Raw genomic sequence first — 18109 nt, 5'->3', positions numbered from 1 at the left:
TGGGATTTCCATTCTAGTGCGTGAGACTGACCAAGCCTCTAAAGTGTTTTTGTTGTTGTTTTTGAGATGGAATCTCGCTTCGTCACCTAGGCCGGAGTGCAGTGGCACAAGCTCAGCTCACTGCAACCTCCGCCTCCCAGGTTCAAGCAACCCTCCCACCTCAGCCTCCTGAATGGCTGGGATTAAAGGCAGGCGCCACCATGCTTGGCTAATTTCTGTATTTTTAGTAGAGATGGGGTTTCACTATTTTGGCCAGGCAGGTGTCGAACCCTGGCCTCAACTGATCCACCCATCCTGACCTCTCAAAGTGCTGAGATTACATGAGCCACCATGCCTGGCCAAAATTATTAAAGTGCAATTGTGAAAAACGTTTGCTAGAAATAGTTGGGGTATTAAGGCCTGACGGGGTGGTTGGGGGAAAGTCAGGCTTGTGAGACAATCCAAAACCAGAATCCCCCCATCAGTCCAGACTCGTGGTAACACTTGCTTTTGGCTTTTTCTTTTAGTAGTTGATATTTTCTATCTCTGATAAACAAGAATCTGGTTTTTAAAAAAAGTAAAAAAAAAAAAAAAAAAAAAAAGAAATGAATATTTTCTAAATTAAGTATACTATTCACTTTGAAAGAACTGTTCGCAAAAATGTGGGTACTTCAAAAATAATTTCTCCTGATTCCCTTTCTTACCCCTTCCTTTGGGACTAACGTGACATCTGGCACTTAGGATAAAATAATTTACAGGAAAGTGATGCTCCTGTGATGGTGCATTTAGGAATGATCTCTTGTGTTCCTGAGGAGTGTAAAAGGGCTGACGACCCTGTAAGATGCGTATGTATTCCTTCATAGTTTTTGTTGTAACATATGACTAGGTGTCTGGGGAGGAACTTACGGTCTCTGCGCTGAAGAGCCACTAGGGGTCGCCCCAAATGTTTATTAAAAATTCCCTAACTGGGCACAGCACATTTTAGATGTAGAGACATTCTTTGTCAAAATACTCACTGAATCTCTACTGCGAGCCACAGCTACAGAGGAGAAAGTAGGTTTGTAAGAAATAGAATCTGAGTCCTCACTCTCCAGAAGTTTATGAATGTGTGTTTTTTGTTTTGTTTTGTTTTGTTTTTTTAAAAAGACACTGGTAATTTATGCCTGCAGGGACCAGAAGTTAGTTTGGTGAAATGAGTTTTGTGCAGAAGTGTCACCTTTAGGGCCAAAGTATTTAACTGTTCATGTGAGACTCTGCGGAAGCCTCTCTCTGGTCAATAAGTGGCAATATGCAAGATGGCAACTGTCCCCTCCATGTGGATCAGGAGCCGCACGCCCTGCAAACTTTTGCTGGACATGAACTCGAGAAAGAAAAACACCCTTCTTGTTTTCAAGTTGCAGATAAAGACTTGAGGTTATTTTTTCCTCCAGTATAATCTGGGTCACCCTGAGCCATGCGCTTTCCCTTGATCACATGTCAAGCTTTCTGTGTATAGAGTGATCTGAAAGGTTTTTCAGACCTTGCCACCTACAGTATAATCACCCTAGTTAAGAGTTTTGAATTGTTGATCTTTACCAAATATTTGCCCCACAAACAAATCAGCAGGTGACTGTGTGTGAAACTCAGTAATCCAGAATACAGATGCTACATGAAGAATTTCAGGAGAAATCAGTATGAATGTAAGTATTCGGGAAAGGCTGTATGGAGGGTCAGGATTTGAGCAAGGACTTGGAGAACTGTTACAATCTTTGTGGGGGTGGTGGGGGGCTCCTTTGGACTTCAAATTTTAGACTCCCTAGCTCTCATCTGTTCAGGACACTAAGGAGAAAACTCAAATGCTGGAAGCACAGAATTGACCACACTTTGAAACATGTGGATGCAATTAGAGAAGGTTTTAAATTTCAGCAAAACTATAACCCTACCACAAGAGCTGTGCAATTCTAAGGGATTCTATGACGCCTTTTTGGTAAATGAGAATACCTGCTTAAACAGCAGAAAACAGACGTGGCTGCTACCCCGCAAACCAAAGAGGACTTTGGGCAGGCACGGAAAAGTCCAATCTGTATTTTTGCCACTGCTCAGTAGCCTCTTCCTCCCAGGCTGCATGGCTTCAGTTCGATGCTACGTAGGCCTGGTCTGTGATCACAGCCAACCCGACTAGGCTGCCTGCTCTCCCAAGGAAGGCAGCCAAGAAGCCCCAGACACGGTTAAGTGGAAGCAGGCTCTATTTAAGTGCGAGCTCACCAGCCGCTTTGTGTCCTTACTAGTTGTGCCCTTGTCTTTCTTGTGGGATTCGTGGAGGAGATGACAGCCACCTGTCCATTAGTCATCAACACAGGGCCTTGCCCTGGGCCAATATGGGAAAGGGGCAGGAAGTAGCTGTCTCTATCCTTGGGCCACAAGATACAAGCAAATGTTTGTCCTGAGTGCACATTGTCAGTAACAGAATCGACTTTCTAAGTGAAACCGGCATGTCTTTTTCCCCAAAGCCCTAAGAGCTCTACATACTTATTACTAGAATTAAACATGATTGAAGCTTGAAAAAGAACAACCCAACCCCAAACTGTATTAATAACAAACATTACAGTGGAAGGAAGGAAAGCATGCCATGTAGACTAACATGCTTCTCTTGATCCCTGGGCAAAACCACATGTTTGGCCTTGTCCTGTCTAATCCCAGGGCAGAGCAGGCAAGAAAAGCTCCAGGGAGGGCCTCAGAGGCTCATCAGGGAGTGTCTGGTTCCATGGTTAGGAATATTAATGAGGGGACAGAAGAGGCTAAAGGGTGAAAGAATGAAAGAGGCCCATTCATACCTGCCTGGGATGGGGAACAGGAGGAGAGCGATTCATCCCACATTCTGAGTCAGCACTACCCCTGACCACGTGGGAAGGGCATAATTGGGCTCCAGGGAGGGCGGTCTCTCCGACAGAAAAAGTAGGACTGAAGAGACTAAGGGGCACATTCTGGGGTGGTAAAAATGCACTTCATTCCCTCCAGGGAAAATGCTGGGATGACTCATTCCTTAGGGAATCCTGTCAGAGATGGACCTTTCCACTCAAGCCCAGACTGAAACTCATCGGAAAACAACAACAACAACAACAACAACAACAACAACAACAACAACAACAAAACCCCATAACAATCCCCCCCTAGGGCTTGTCTGGGTTTTTATCTGGATATATTAAAATGGATTAAGAGGATTCACAGTGCACAGGCCCTGATTTGTTCTCCTTTAAAAAGATAAGCTCACACAGAGTCCCAGTTATGTCTGCTTTTCAAGGCTGTGCACTAGTGTGCCAAACATCCTAATCATTTCCATGGTAAAATACCTAAGCTATGTGTAAGGAGAAGGAATTTCTGCTAAGACATGTTGGGGTTAGGCAGACATAAGAAGAAGGAACCCGACTGCCAAGGTAAATTGAGAGCAAACTGCACGGATTCCACATCCCTGTGTTTTTATTATAAAAATGAAAAGATACTTTAAAAAAAAAAAAACTGGAAAAAATTTAATACTGTTTTTACCTTAAAAGTGAAATTTTAAAAAATAAAAACAAAGCCAAGCTTTTACCCATTTCACTAATATAAGAGCAGGTTATTTTTCTGGCAATGGAAATATCCTCAACAAAAGTTTATAATTTTCTCTTGGAGTCAAAGAAACCATTTCTTCAAAAAAAAAAATGGCATTTATTCTACTGAACGTAGTTTTTTTATTGCCATTAAGCAATCTTAGTGAAGCATAGTTAAGATGGGGTTATATTTTTTCTTTGTGTTTTTCCTGGCTTTTCCAAAATTTCTACCATGAGTATGTATTACCTTTGCAATCAGAAAAAGCTTAGTACACTCTTTTAAATTAAAAAAAAATTCAGTTAACACTTAAGATGTCAAAAAAAGCACCCAAGTAACTGCTTAATGGGTGCAGAATTTTATTTTAGGGTGAGGAAAATAGTTTGATGCTAAATAAAGGTGGAGAATGCATGACATTGTGAATATACCAAATGCCACTGAATTATTCACTGTAAAATGATTAATGTTATATTACATGAATTTCATCTCAATTTAAAAAAAATGAAAAAAATAGCACCCAGTTCCTTCAACTTTTCTCAAAAGCAGTTACCTTCTCCATGTAACAGCGATGGGTCTAGGAGCTCCATCATGTACTCGATTTCAGTGTCCAATTCAAGCATGTCACACTGGGCTATGACATAGGTCAGGACTGGCAAGAAGTCATCAGCGCCATACATCCTCCCTGAGAGTAGGAAGAAAGAACGAGATGGAATGTTTTTACCAACTTTTCTTTCTTTCACATCCTACTTGCTGCTTTTATTAGACAGCAAGGAGTCATTCTGGGGGACTGTGCTATTTATAAACAGAGGTGGGTGTTTCTGGAATCCTATGTAGCCTGTGACCCTCTCAGCTGCTAATGTTAGAGACCAGCCCTTACAGTTTCAGAATGAATGTCTATGAACCAATGAACACATTACAGATTTTTTCCCCACTTTTATAATTTGTATAAAATTATATGATAGAACAGAATGCTCGTTAAAATATTTTAATTTTCAGCAAACAATAAATAATATTGTAAAACACAAAATATTTACTTATGCTAATTCTTTGTGTCTTATTTCCTGTTTCTTGCTGTGCACATTATTCACAAACATAATGACAAGGCCAAACTCAAACCAGGAATAAGCCAACTTTGCTCTGTATTTAATGTGAGCACACAGTTAATTCGGTATATGTTGAATATACACATTAATCAATAGAAATATAGGGCAAAAAGTGTTAGTCTTTACTTCTAGTTTTCTTTACATCAGTGGTTCTCAACTGGAGATGGTTTTGTCCTCCAGGGGATATCTGGCACTGTCTGAAGACATTTTTCATTGACATAACTGGAGGGTGGGGATGCAGATGACATCTGGGATGCTGCTAAACTTCCTACAGGAAGCAGGACAGCCCCTGATTAGAAGATTAGAAGAATTAGTCTGTCTACATCAAGTCTTTAGTGTGTGTGTTGAGAAACTGTGCTTCAGAAAAGCAAAATCCCGTGCAGATTATTATTTGGTGAATTTTTATAAATGACTGTGAACTATAGAAAATATGTTTCCTACATGTGAAATATGCTCGCAAACTTAGGAGGTGATGTTCACATGCTATCATTACCAGGCCCAGGAGCTCATATTTTAACATCTTCACTCAACAATTCCCAAAGTGCACACACATTCCTGTCTACTCAAGCAGTGGTTAATAGAGCCTGTGTTTTCTCTCTGCTGCTTCTTCATTAAGCAATTTCACTCAGAAGAAAAGTTCGTAATCGTCCTCGGAATTACAATAAGCTTACTGAAGACCTGGGACAATGCAAGGCTCCATCACTATCCATGATTTATGGTTACCCCTGCATCTACAGGAAGCAGCAAGGCTAAATCCGAGGGCTGGCTTTCCAAGTTTGTAACTCTTTGGTGAATTTCAATTATATTGATTCGGCTTGTAGCAAAGAAGGGCTAGCCAATGAAATGGCTCTAATGAGGCCTCATTATGACTGAATGCTCCGAGTTCCTTTCACATACTATCGGTCATTGACACAAACCCTCATTGGCCAAAATGTTGTAATGATACTCGCTGATATTTCCATTGCACTTGGGGCTATGTGTGAGCTGTCTCAGCTGATCCCCACCTTATGAAAGAAAGGGTGACATCCAGCTAAAGACGCAGAAAACTACAGCGTGCAAGGTTGATTAAGGGGACCAAAGTCCCTCAGTTAATTTTCTTCTTCTTGGAGGGAAGATTTGAACTCAGACTCCAGAGACTGAATTTGTAACCATACTCTGAACTAAATCTTTACTTAAATCAGCCAGGTACAAAAATCTTGTTGCCCTCATCTGGTTACATTTTAATCCGTTGCATGTGGCTAATTCGCCAGATATCAGAGAATCACTTGTAGTTTTGTAAGGCACTTGGTGAAATCAAGAGACCAAAGGGAGGAGAAATTGGGAATCAGAAAGCCTGACAGGAGACAGGCCTGTCTCTGGCCCGGGAGGGAAGCGGCATGGAGCCTGGGCTTCCAGCGGCCTCACCTGAGTTGTTCTCCATGACCGTGTAAATGAGCTTGCAGACCCGCAGCAGCAGCATGACCTTCTTTTCTGGTGAATACATCTTCTGCATGGTCATAAACTTGACTTTGATTTTCTCCACATCCACAAAATCAGGGGTCGGGGCGAAGACCCCCAGCTCCTGCGGATTCCTCTGCCGCACAAGCTGCAGGTTCTCCTTGAGTTGCTTCCATGAGCCGTCGGCCATGTGAAAGTCCTTCAGCATGGCCTCCACGTGCCCCTTGAGAGGCTTCAAGATGCACTTGTGCATGGCTTTTTCCAGCACCACATCTGCCAAAGAAAGTGTAGCTACTATGACCATTGTCTGAAGAAAGAAGAAATGCAACATCTGCTTTCTTATAATGGACGTCTGCAACTCTATGCATTCACTGCAGGCACACAAGTTGTACACCTTAACATCCAACCAACAGACAACACCAAGCAGCACCATGACTCACAGGTTAACATTTTTTTTCTGAAAAGCCGGGAAGACCTAATCTTCCCCAATGATGTATAACTTGCATATAACCAATACAATGAAATATACTTGTTTTAATTACTTTCATGCCCTATCCCTATAAGTACAGGCAAATATGCTAGAAGACATTCTTTTGACCTAGTCCTTCAACTGGTCATCCAGTTAACAGGAGAGCAAAGATGTTATCTTAAAGGAAGGATTTTCTAATAATGAGGGGTCAACATCTCTTAGAATACTTTCTGAGGAGGGCCTGGCGTGGTGGCTCACATCCGTAATCCCAGCAATTTGGGAGGCTGAGGCAGGCAGATCATTTGAGGTCAGGAGTTGGAGACCAGCCTGATCGACATGGTGAAACCCCATCTCTACTAAAAATACAAAAAAATTAGCTGGGCGTGGTGGTGCACGCCTGTAGTCCCAGCTACTGGGGAGGTTGAGGCAGGAGAATTGTTTGAACCCAAGAGGAGGAGGAGCCAAGATTGTGCCACTGCACTCCAACCTGGGCGACAGAGTGATACTCCATCTAAAAAAAAAAAAAAAGATATTTTCTGAGGAAGCAGATCCACCTAAATATAATATGTGATCTTGGATCAGATTCTGGACTAAAAAATTCTTCATTTGCTGTAAAGGACATTAGTAGGGCATTGAATACAGCCTGCAGACTAGGTTATAGTGCTAACAAGGCATCAGTGTTAATTTTCTAGGTCTGATAATTACACTGTAGTTATTAAACAGGAATAGCCTTGTTTTTAGGAAATATGCATTGAAGTATTTAGGGATAAAGGGATACAATGTCTGCAACTTAAATGGTTCAGAAAAAATGAGAGAAAGAGTGTGTGCATGTATTTGTGTGCACGTATGTGTACGTGCGTATATGTGTGCCTGTATGTGTGTGTGTGAACAGAGAGAAAGAAGAATGAGGCAGATGTGGCAAAGTGCTAACATTTGGGAATCTGAGTGAAGGGTAGATGTCTCTTTATGCTATTTTTGCAACTTTCCTGGAAGTCTGAGATGATTTCAAAATTAAAAGTTAAAAATGTGTGAAATGTGTTCCTGTTCTGAGTTAGGAAACACCTTTGGGTGTGGGAGGCGTTATTCTTCCCTCCTTCTTTGAATGGTTGCCCAGTGGAGTAGCTTTCTTGGCTAATACCAAAATGACCAGTACCATAAATCCAGAGATATGGGCTGAAGACTATTTATATAACAATAACTCTCCTGCTTTGTCAATAGCAGCTTTTTGATCTCACATGTTTGCACATTCTCATCTAAGCCCCCTGGGTTCTACTGCAGCATCTACACATAAAATCATGACTCCTTAATTTGATTCCATTTGGGAAGCCAATGGATCCACTTACATATGAGATTAGAAATAGTTAAGTTAGGCTGGGCATGGCGAATCATGCCTGTAATCCCAGCACTTCGGGAGGCTGGGGTGGGCAGATCACTTGAGGCCAGGGGTTCAAGACCAGCCTGGCCAACATAGCGAAACCCCATCTCTACCAAAAATACAAAAAATTAGCTTGGTGTGGTGGTGCACGCCTGCAACTACTCCAGAGGCTGAGGCATGAGAATCTCTTGAACGCTGGAGGCAAAGGTTACAGTGAGCCTAGATCCTACCACTGCACTCCAGCCTGAGTGACAGAACGAGACTCTGTCTCAGAAGAAAAAAGAGAAAGAAAAAGAAATAGTTGAGTTGTCTCTCTGGCCTTTGGAATTCCTGACACTGGATCAGATCATATTGAGTTCAAATGATTACCCATTATTAGAATGGCCAGGGACAAATAGAAATCTAACCCAGAGGTATAAACAATGAAAACAATCCCTCAAGGTTAAAACTGAGGCCAAAAGTTAACGCTGACCCCACAATCATCAGATTCCCCTGCCCAAGTTGTTGTTTTTGTTTTTCTCCTCCTCCATCTTATCCAGGAGATCTCCTTGTTTAAATACAAAGGTTTATGTAACTATAGAAATCAAGGTTGATGCCAAGGAGGTTATAAAGTAGGAACAAAAGCAGAACAACTTATTCACATCTGGCATTAAAATAAATTACTTGGTTTACATTGGTTGCTTTGTGTCAATAAGCTCGTGCAACTTTATAGCATCTTTGACTTTACCTTATATCATCTTTATGATAAAAAATTAATAACAGCAATTAATATTTAGTGCTCAGATGGGCCAGGCTCCATCTAAGTGCTTTACTTCACTATCATCCAATCCTTGCAACAATTTTATTATTTTTGCACAGTACTAATATTATGTCCATTTAACAGATAGAGAAACTGAGGCTCAGAGATGATTAATGGCTTGATAGAAGCCACACAACCATTTTAAATAACCATTTATACAACTTTTCAAAGTAAATAATCTTTTAATTGTAAAGTTCAAGTCACTTTATAAATACTTGCCAGTTTATTCCTCTCATCCAAACATTCTGAAAGCTATATTCATGGTTGTAAGTGACCACTACTTGGTTAAAATAGGGTCACCACGGGAGGACAAAGGCCATGTCAATCATTAATTAGAAATGTACATGAATGTCCATAGTAATATAATTTATAATAGCCCCAAGTTGGAAATAACCCAAAGGCCCATTTGGACAGAAATGAATACACTGGATATATTCATTCAATGGAACACTACAATGAAATTCAGACAATTGAATGTATTTATTCAATGAAAAAGCTCACATTACTGCTCCAGAACAACATGGATGAATCTCACGGACACGATGCTGTGTGAAAGAACCCAGACACAAGAGTATCTCCTACAGCATTTCATTTCTATGAATTTTCAAAAGCAGGCAAAACTAACCTGTGGGACAGAAGTCACCACGGCAGTCCCCCCCTTGGGGAGGATCTGGGCTGGGACAGGACACCAGGGATTGGAGATGTTCTGTATCTGGATCTGGGTTGTGTCTACATGGGTGTGCATGTGTGTAAAATTCTGTTGAGCCAAGCACTTAAGATTTACACACTTTATGGATGTAAGTTAAACCTCAATAAATGTATATGAATCAGAGAAACAGAAAACAACTGAAGACCTGGATGAGATTTTCACCTTGAACCCCAAGGGCAACTTTTATCATCAGAGCGAGCCCGGTCACCTCTGGGCCAGAGTGTTAGTACACATCACCCCCAAAAGGCTCCCAGCTGCACCTGGGGAACGATGACAGCAGAAAGGTCGTTACTAGCAAGTTGGACAGGCTCCCTTGTGCAACTCATCCTTGCTGCCAGGCAGGGGTGCTGGCCTTCGAGAGGAATTCCACCCTTAGGTATAAAAGGGGCTGTGGAAATCTCTTAGGAGGGTTGAAACCTAGGACCAACTGCCAAGGGGGTAGCCCATTGTCTGAAAATAAAATGAAAAAGTAATTGCTAGTGGTAGATTTTAGTACATTTTTCTTTAAGATCATAATTTAAAAATAAGGAAACTGGTCCCTGCATGTTTTTTCAGAGGTTTACCCCATTCCTCCTCCCCACCCTCCCTAAATCCTTAATAAACATAAAGAGTAGGGGACAAGAGCCTAAATGAAAAGAGGGACCCAAGACCCAACTGGCTCTCTCCAGTAGGGAAAGCAAGGTTCTGCTCATAAAGCAAGAAGGAAAAAGGATTTGAGGAACCCAAGAACAGACGATCTTTCATATCATGAACCACCTCAGACAAACGAGGAAAAAGCAATTTGGTCACATTTCTCATAAATTACTACTCTCCATTGTTTTCTGTGATCTCTGTTTGCATTAACTGTTAATTCCTGGAAAACAAAAAAAAATCTTTTAAACTCTCAGAACAATGACACTATTCTAGCCACTTTACTTGCACTGGATCTTCAAATCCTCAAACAAACCCCATCCAGGGAGGGGGAGGAATACTATGTTTTCATTTCACAGATGAGGAAACCGAAACCCACGGACATCTTTGTCAAGGAGCTATCAAGAGCGGGAGCCAGGACTTGAACCCACAAAATGTTTCCTGAGTTCTTGGAGTAATGTCAACTGTATTCATCCACAAGCACGCATGCAAAACAAACACCTGAAACCGTTACAGACGAATAAGGTGAGTATATGCTTTTGAAGCTCATTACTGTCTTTTTGTTGTTGCTGTTGTTGAGATGGTGGGGGTCTCACTATGTTGCCCAGGTTGGTCTTGAACTCCTGGTCTCAAGGGATCCTCCCACATCAGCCTCCCAAAGCACTGGGATTACAGGCATGAGACACCATGCCTAACCTCACTCATTTCTTTTCTATTTTTCTTTTTCTTTTTTTTTTTTTTTTTGAGACGGAGTCTCACTCTGTCCCCCTGGCTGGAGTGCAGTGGCTGGATCTCAGCTCACTGCAAGCTCCGCCTCCCGGGTTCAGGCCATTCTCCTGCCTCAGCCTCCCGAGTAGCTGGGACTACAGGTGCCCGCCACCTCGCCCGGCTAGTTTTTTTTTTGTATTTTTTAGTAGAGACGGGGTTTCACTGTGTTAGCCAGGATGGTCTCGATCTCCTGACCTCGTGATCCACCCGTCTCGGCCTCCCAAAGTGCTGGGATTACAGGCTTGAGCCACCGCGCCTGGCCTCTTTTCTATTTTTCTAATAACAACCAAACAGTAAAAAATCGTTCAAACCACAACATATTGAATTTTAGAAACAAAATGTTTCTAAATGACCAAAACTGGAAACAAGTTCTCTGAAAATATTTATCAAGATTATATCAACTGGCCCCAAAATAATTCCTAAGAGGAAAGTGGTAGAGACCATAGCAATTGCTGGCTTTTCCTTGACTAAATGTCACTTACTGTAATAATTTATAGGAAGTATTCAATGTGTTGGCCCCTAGACAAGAAGTGATTCATTCATATTACTTCTCCAAGAATTGATTCACTCCTCCATTAAGGATGAGAGACAGAAACCTTGACCCTGTCCTTCATGCTGATCACCTATAGCATGGATTCCAGAGGCTGGAGACAGACAAAGAAACATCACAACACCAGCAATGCAGTGGCTTTGTTTGTGCACTTTCTGCATTTCCGATGCTGGCCAGAAGGCAGTGAGACTCTGAGAGGCAAAGCTGAAGACTGGAGAAATTGCTTGTGTTAGAAAGAGCCCTGGGAGCCATGAAGAGGCCAAGTCCCTTCCCCTCTCACTGCCACTGTCTGGACGGCCATCAGAATCCTTGTCCACGGAAGGCAAGACAGAGCCAGCAGTCTGAACCTAACTGAGTTGCTGATTGTTAAAACAATACAAAGTAAAAATCACTATTCTCCAGGGAATCTAACCACACCCAGAGTCTAAACCACGTAATATAATCACATGCTTCATAATGATGTGTTTTGGTCAAAGATGAACCATATATGCCAGGGTGGTCCCGTAAGATTCGTATTTATTTATTTATTTATTTATTTATTTATTTATGTTTTGAGACAGAGTCTTGCTCTGTCACCCAGGCTGGAGTGCAGTGGCACAATTTTGGCTCACTGCAACCTCTGTCTCCCAGGTTTAAGTGATTCTCCTGCCTCAGCCTCCTGAGTAGCTGGGATTACAGGCATGCACCACCACACCCGGCTGACTTTTGTATTTTTAGTAGAGATGGGGTTTCACCATGGTGGCCAGGCTGGTCTTGAACTCCTGACCTCAGGTGATCCACCTGCCTCAGCCTCCCGAAGTGCTGGGATTACAGGCATGAGCCACCGCGCCTGGCCCCATAAGATTCTGATACCGTATTTTTACCGTTCCTTTCCTGTGTTTAGACATATTTCGACATAGAGATACTTAGCATTGTGTCACAGTTGTCTACACTATTCAGTATAGTCACAAGCTGTCCAGGTTTCTAGCCTAGGAGCAGTAGACTGCACCATACAGTCTAGGTGTGTAGTAGGCTATGCCACCTAGCTTTGTGTAAGTACTCTATGATGTTCCCACAACAACAATATTCTCTAACAGTGCACTTCTCAGATGTATCCCTATCGTTAAACAACACATGATTGCATTAAAAATGTACAGGTGTGTGATGTCCCCCACTCTGTGTCCAAGTGTTCTCACTGTTCAATTCCCACCTATGAGTGAGAACATGGGGGTTTGGTTTTCTGTCCTTGTGATAGTGTGCTCAGAACGATGGTTTCCAGCTTCACCAGGGCCTGCCGTTGGGTGGGGGGATGGGGAAGGGATAGCATTAGGAGAAATACCTAATGCAAATGACGAGTTAATGGGTGCAGCAAACCAACATGGCACATGTATACATATGTAAAAAACCTGCATGTTGTGCACATGTACCCTAGAACTTAAAGTACAATCATAATTTAAAAATTGTACAGGTTACAACCTAAAGTTACTTGACAAAGATATAACATGAGGTTAGGGTGGGAGGGAGGTGAGGGTTGAAAAATTACCTATTGGGTTACAATGTTCATTATTCAGGTGATGGGTATACCAGAAGCCCAGACTTCATCACTGCACTACATATGCATGTTAGAATTCTGCACGTGTACCTCCTAAATACATAAACATATTTAAAATTTAAAAATCCATGAGTTTAGATCATATGACCTCTTAACTTATTCTAGTTCTAGCGTTCTGATTTTTTTTAAAAAGGTAAAGTAGTAGAATAGAAGCTAATGTTTGATAACAAGATATGGGCCTTTTCTTGTAGGGAAGTCAAATTGTGGACATGTAAACGTTTATAATTGCTAACATTTATTGGGCATTTATTTCAGCACTTCCTAGTCTAATATTATATGTATTACCTCATTAACCCTCACTTCAGCCCTACGATGCTGGAATTACTGTCATTCTGTCATTCATTTTACAGATGGCCATGAGGCTTGGAAGTCAGGTGACTTTCCCAGGTGTTGGAGAAGAAATGCAACCCAGGTTACTTCTAGTCTGACAAGTCAGGAGACGGCACATAGACCTCCCTTGGTACAAAAAGGGCAAAACGGCTTGATGCTTTCTTTTTTTATGTGCTAGCATATTCTCCTTTGGCTGTATTATTGGATTAAGGATCAGAACTAACACTGAGTGAAAGCTCAGTATGTCTATTAAGTACTTTACAGGTATTCAAACAATTCTTTGACTAAAATGGGTGCATAATCCCTATTTGTCTTAGTTTGGGTTCTCTCAGAAGCCAATCCTGAGACATGGATTTGAGTGTGAGTGGTTAAATTTGGGAAGTGATCCCAGGAAGCACTGACTGGGGAGAAAAGGCAGCCAATATAGTTTGCTTTATTAAGCCAGTTATCACCACTGGCAGGTGGATCTCAGCCCTGCTGGGGAACTCCAAGAGGCGGCGTTGAACATGCCTTAGAGTTGCTCCCCCTGGAGGAGAGAGAGGCAGCTGGGTTACGGATACACATGCTCCCTTCAGACCCTGGTTGAGGCTTCTCCTGGAGGTGGATGGGCATCAATTTCCCAGGCTTTCTAGCCCACTCTGGGCCACAGCTCTCGTGAAAGCCTCATGCAAAATGTCACAGGTGCGGGAAGCTGGACGTCAGACTGGTAAGCAAGTGTCAGTGGGCAGAGCACAATGGCGTCTACAACACCATGTTACATGTGAAGCAACTGAGGCACAGAGATATTAAGAAATATGACCAAGCACCCACAAGTCAGCCACAGCAGAGTCAGGGCTTCAGACCTGCCTGGACCCTTCCTCTGAGCCACCACAGTGCCCCTGACTTTCAGTCAAGAAACTTCTCTATCTTACGTGAGCAGAGCTGGTGGCTGAGGAGGGTGGAAGGCAGGATATTGAAAATATGACACCGGGGCCGCCATGACAGCATTTTGCTAATCTTCTGTTACAAACTACACAAAAAAACGGCAGGCCACCTGGGGTTGCAGACGCACTCAGGTCAGATGCAGAGTTTGAATGGGTAGCTTTCTGGTTTCTAACCGTCAAAGAAGATGACCTTTCCCAGCCTCAGCTTCCTCATCTGTAAAATGGGGCCATTCAGTTTCCCAGGGTGGTTGCTGGGAGGACTGGGAGGCGTCTCCCCCAGGAGCACTTGTATGCATCTGATTGATGCCTCGTAAGCACGCTGCTTTCTTTGTTGTCTCTGCCCTGACATAGAGTCAATTCGTCTTCTCTCTTTGAGGGGAAGCCCTCTGAAAACCACGCCTGGGTTTCTGCAGTCCCTAGTGTCCGCTGAAGCCCCCAGCACGAGGCCCTCATGCAGCACACACTCCGAAAGTGTGAGGTTTAACAGAAGATTCTTCCTTTGGGAGAAGACATGGAATGATGTCTTTACCCTGCAGAATACAGGTGTGTAACTCTAGTGATGAAATCTCCGCCCAGGTGTGGGGCAGGCAGGTGTGGGGCACCCCGTCACTCCGCAGGGATGTCCTGTAACCTGGATTGGTTTTAAGTATTGTTGGCCATGCACACTTCGACTCATAAATAATACATAATAAAGGACACTGTATGATTTTAAGGAAGATCCCATTAGCCCAGCAAGGAAAGGGGCCGCAATAAGGATAACAAGCACTGGGGCTTTGATCCACTTCAGTTTCCGCTCATTTTGGTGGGCTTCAGGAAAAGCCGGTCTACAAAAGTATGGGCTACTTCTGTGTGATATTTGATGGAGGGACTCCATCGGACTGATTTCAGTGTCTTTTAGTAAAAGGATAGGAAAAATGAAAGCAGGGAAGAAGAGACCAGTCTCCCTTATGGAAGAATTCCAAATAATTTATGTAGATCCTCCCACCTCTGGGAGGTAGAGCTTAATTCCACTCCATCTCTTGAGTGTGGGCAGTGCTAAGTGACTTGCTTCCAAAGAACAGAGCGTGGAAAGAGGGGAATCTTTAACTTTACAGGGCAGAAACCTGGCATACCCTGCCTTGGCCAGGGGATCGGGAGAACAATGTCAGTGATGAGTCATGCAGACAGCAGGACCCTCTGGTGTGATGTGCCTTCACCTCTGAGGTCACCTTCCCGCCACATAAAACCAACTGGAAGGCAGCGATAATTCCCCGCCACCAGAAGTATAGACAAGGCCTGCCAAGGGTCCACGTCAGTCATGCTTGCATCTTGGCTTGACCTTGCTACGCTTTTGGTTTCTTCATCTATAGAAGTGAGGGCAATAAATGGAGCCTCCCAAGGCATTCGGAGGATTAAAGGGGATTCTACACATCAAAGTGCTTTGTAAACCATAAAGGGCCGCCCACGAGGAGCGATTACCAGTGCTCTCACTTGGCTCTTTTAAAAACAGGGATGCATTTAATTCGCACGCTTTGACTCCACAGAGGCGGCGGCTATGACTTCCCCTAGGCCTGGACAATAACTGAGAAGCTCCAGAGTGGATACTGTGTCTGCGAGAAGAGAGTGGGGGCTGTGTCTACACCACTTGTGCCCTGTTGCGAGACTGAGCTAGTGAGACAAGGCTGTGGGTAGGACCTGAGCACCAGGGAGGGCTGCATCTATGCAGTGCTGGCCTCACAGAGGCGTCCAGTGGGAACCCTCCTTTTGGCTGGAGTGGAGGGGTGGGAAAACATAGGTGTGCCCTAAAGAGCCTGATGCTGCCACAAACTTCATGCAGCATTTTAGGTGTCCTTTGGGTGACATTCCTCAATTCCTACACGAATTCCTCTTTTACCCGGTGAGGTTTCCTGCCTGGGAGGTAGAAAGACTCTACGAGTATGGTCAGAAGATACTCTGGAGCAGACATCTTCGTGTGACTTATTTTGTGATGCCATCCCCCACCCACCTTGTGAGCAAAGTCTTTCTCAATTACTGAGCTAACAGTCCCCTTGTGCAGGCTGTCATGGAGTCAGGGGCTCCGGGGCAGACAGTCACAACTCCAGGGGTATCAACCTTGTTTTGGTTGATGTAACATAATTGACCCCATTTTGTGCCCTAAAGTAAAAATTATTCAACAAAGGATGTCCCACGGGAGAAAAACAGGTGCTTTCTATCGTGGTTTGCTATTTAAATTAATTTTTGGAAATAATATAGGTATCCTTTTGCATACCACAATCTTTCTTCTTTTTCTCTGCCTCTTGTTAACTCTACAAGGACATTTGTTCCCTCAGGCGATAGGGTCACGTGTACTAGATCAGAAGTCAGAAGATTCAAGGTTTTAATCTCTGTTTGGCACTAACATGTCTCCTTGGCTACACCTCTCAGAAGAGCTTTTTTGTTTGTTTGCTTGTTTGTTTGAGACGGAGTTTCACTCTTGTTGCCCAGGCTGGAGTGCAATGGCGTGATCTCAGCTTATTGCATCCTCCACCTCCCGGGTTCAAGTGATTCTCCTGCCTCAGCCTCCCGAGTAGCTGGGATTACAGGCATCCACCACCATGCCCAGCTAATTTTTTTTGTATTTTTAGTAGAGACTGGGTTTCACCATGTTGGCCAGGCTGGTCTCAAACTCCTGACCTCAGGTGATCCACCTACCTCGGCCTCCCTAAGTGCTGGGATTACAGGCATGAGCCACTGCGCCCGGCCCCAGAATAGCTCTTTATCTTAAAAAATAATCCAGATAACTCAGGGGCTTGAACCAAACTGTGACCTGAGAAGTTAAAAACAAAACGAGGCACACTAGATATTGAAGCTAGAGCCAGCTTAAATACTCACTTGAAAAAAAAAACCAGATCTGAACCAGAGTAGTTGTGATTGTTTAACTCCCCGGGAATCATTTCAATCCTGTTTTCTATGTGTGCTATACTCTCTGGTGTCTTTTCCGTATCATTTCTCTATTAACAAACAAAAAACACTCAGATACATAAATCGAAGTGATCTTTGAAATATGTGGAAACTGATTTTAAGGATACTTTTTCTTCAAATCGTTAAATTGCTCTTTGGAGAAACCATACATTTTGGTTTGTAGCACTTAAATAAACACAGTACCGTCTTGTTTTCCACTACTGACTTTTAGGAATATGAACAGTTGGCTCTTTTGTGTCACTGCTGATAGTCTGTGGAGAGTATCTGAATGAAATAGAAACTTTAAGATTACTAACATTTTTGGAGTTGGATGAATTTCGTTTTTCTTGACACAAGCTTTGAAAACAGAGAGATTTCCCAAGACTGACATCAAGTCAGAAATAAACTTCATTTTACCAAAATGAGAACACTAACCACACCATTGCAACAAGTTCTGCAAAATGAAGATTTCTCTACCCGAAACTTTGGATGGATTTCCCCCATGGGTTGAAAAAGACTAAAGCAAGAGTGGTGGGATGTGAACACCCACCAGTGAGGAGCGTATGTTGGAGCAGGAAGTGATTTCACCCCATCTAGATCCTATAGCATGACTCATCAGCAATGAGCACAGTACACTGTCCATGAAGTGGTTGATCCCAAGGCTTTAAGTAGGGCCCCCAAACGGCACTCTTCTTATTAAAGCATTTGTTTGTTCTTCCACGTACCACTCTGGAGGGGTGAGAGTAGGTGATGGCTCTCTGGGTGGGAAGCCCAGTATGTGGCCTGGAATGAATAGAGAGCTGGCGCACATGGGAACAAGCCCGCGTCTCACCCGCGTTGGCTTCATCCTCCAACCAGGAGAGCCAAGCTGGTGCCAGGCAATGAACATGTATTCAGGAAACTCTGCATAGCTAGGCTTTTGGTTGGAAATGCTCCAAAGGGTAGTCTACATAGAATGCAAAT

At 43.1% G+C, this 18109-nt stretch overlaps 1 protein-coding gene across 9 annotated transcripts in view; it reads right to left on the bottom strand.

Annotated features, from left to right (window-relative positions):
* The window catches only part of LOC105486807 (Ras and Rab interactor 2), a 255269-nt gene that overhangs the window by 6690 nt on the left and 230470 nt on the right, over positions 1-18109 (bottom strand). For all 9 annotated transcript variants that reach the window (XM_011749872.2, XM_011749873.3, XM_011749875.3 and 6 more), the window contains 2 exons: positions 6051-6356; positions 4094-4225 (listed from right to left, as the gene is read on the bottom strand). In XM_011749872.2, the coding sequence (XP_011748174.1) occupies positions 4094-4225; positions 6051-6356 (438 nt within the window). The remainder of the gene's footprint in view (positions 1-4093; positions 4226-6050; positions 6357-18109) is intronic.

This window comes from Macaca nemestrina, chromosome 15, assembly GCF_043159975.1.
Source record: "Macaca nemestrina isolate mMacNem1 chromosome 15, mMacNem.hap1, whole genome shotgun sequence".
NCBI classification, from domain to species: domain Eukaryota; kingdom Metazoa; phylum Chordata; class Mammalia; order Primates; family Cercopithecidae; genus Macaca; species Macaca nemestrina.
This window is presented reverse-complemented; position numbering and strand designations above follow the sequence as displayed.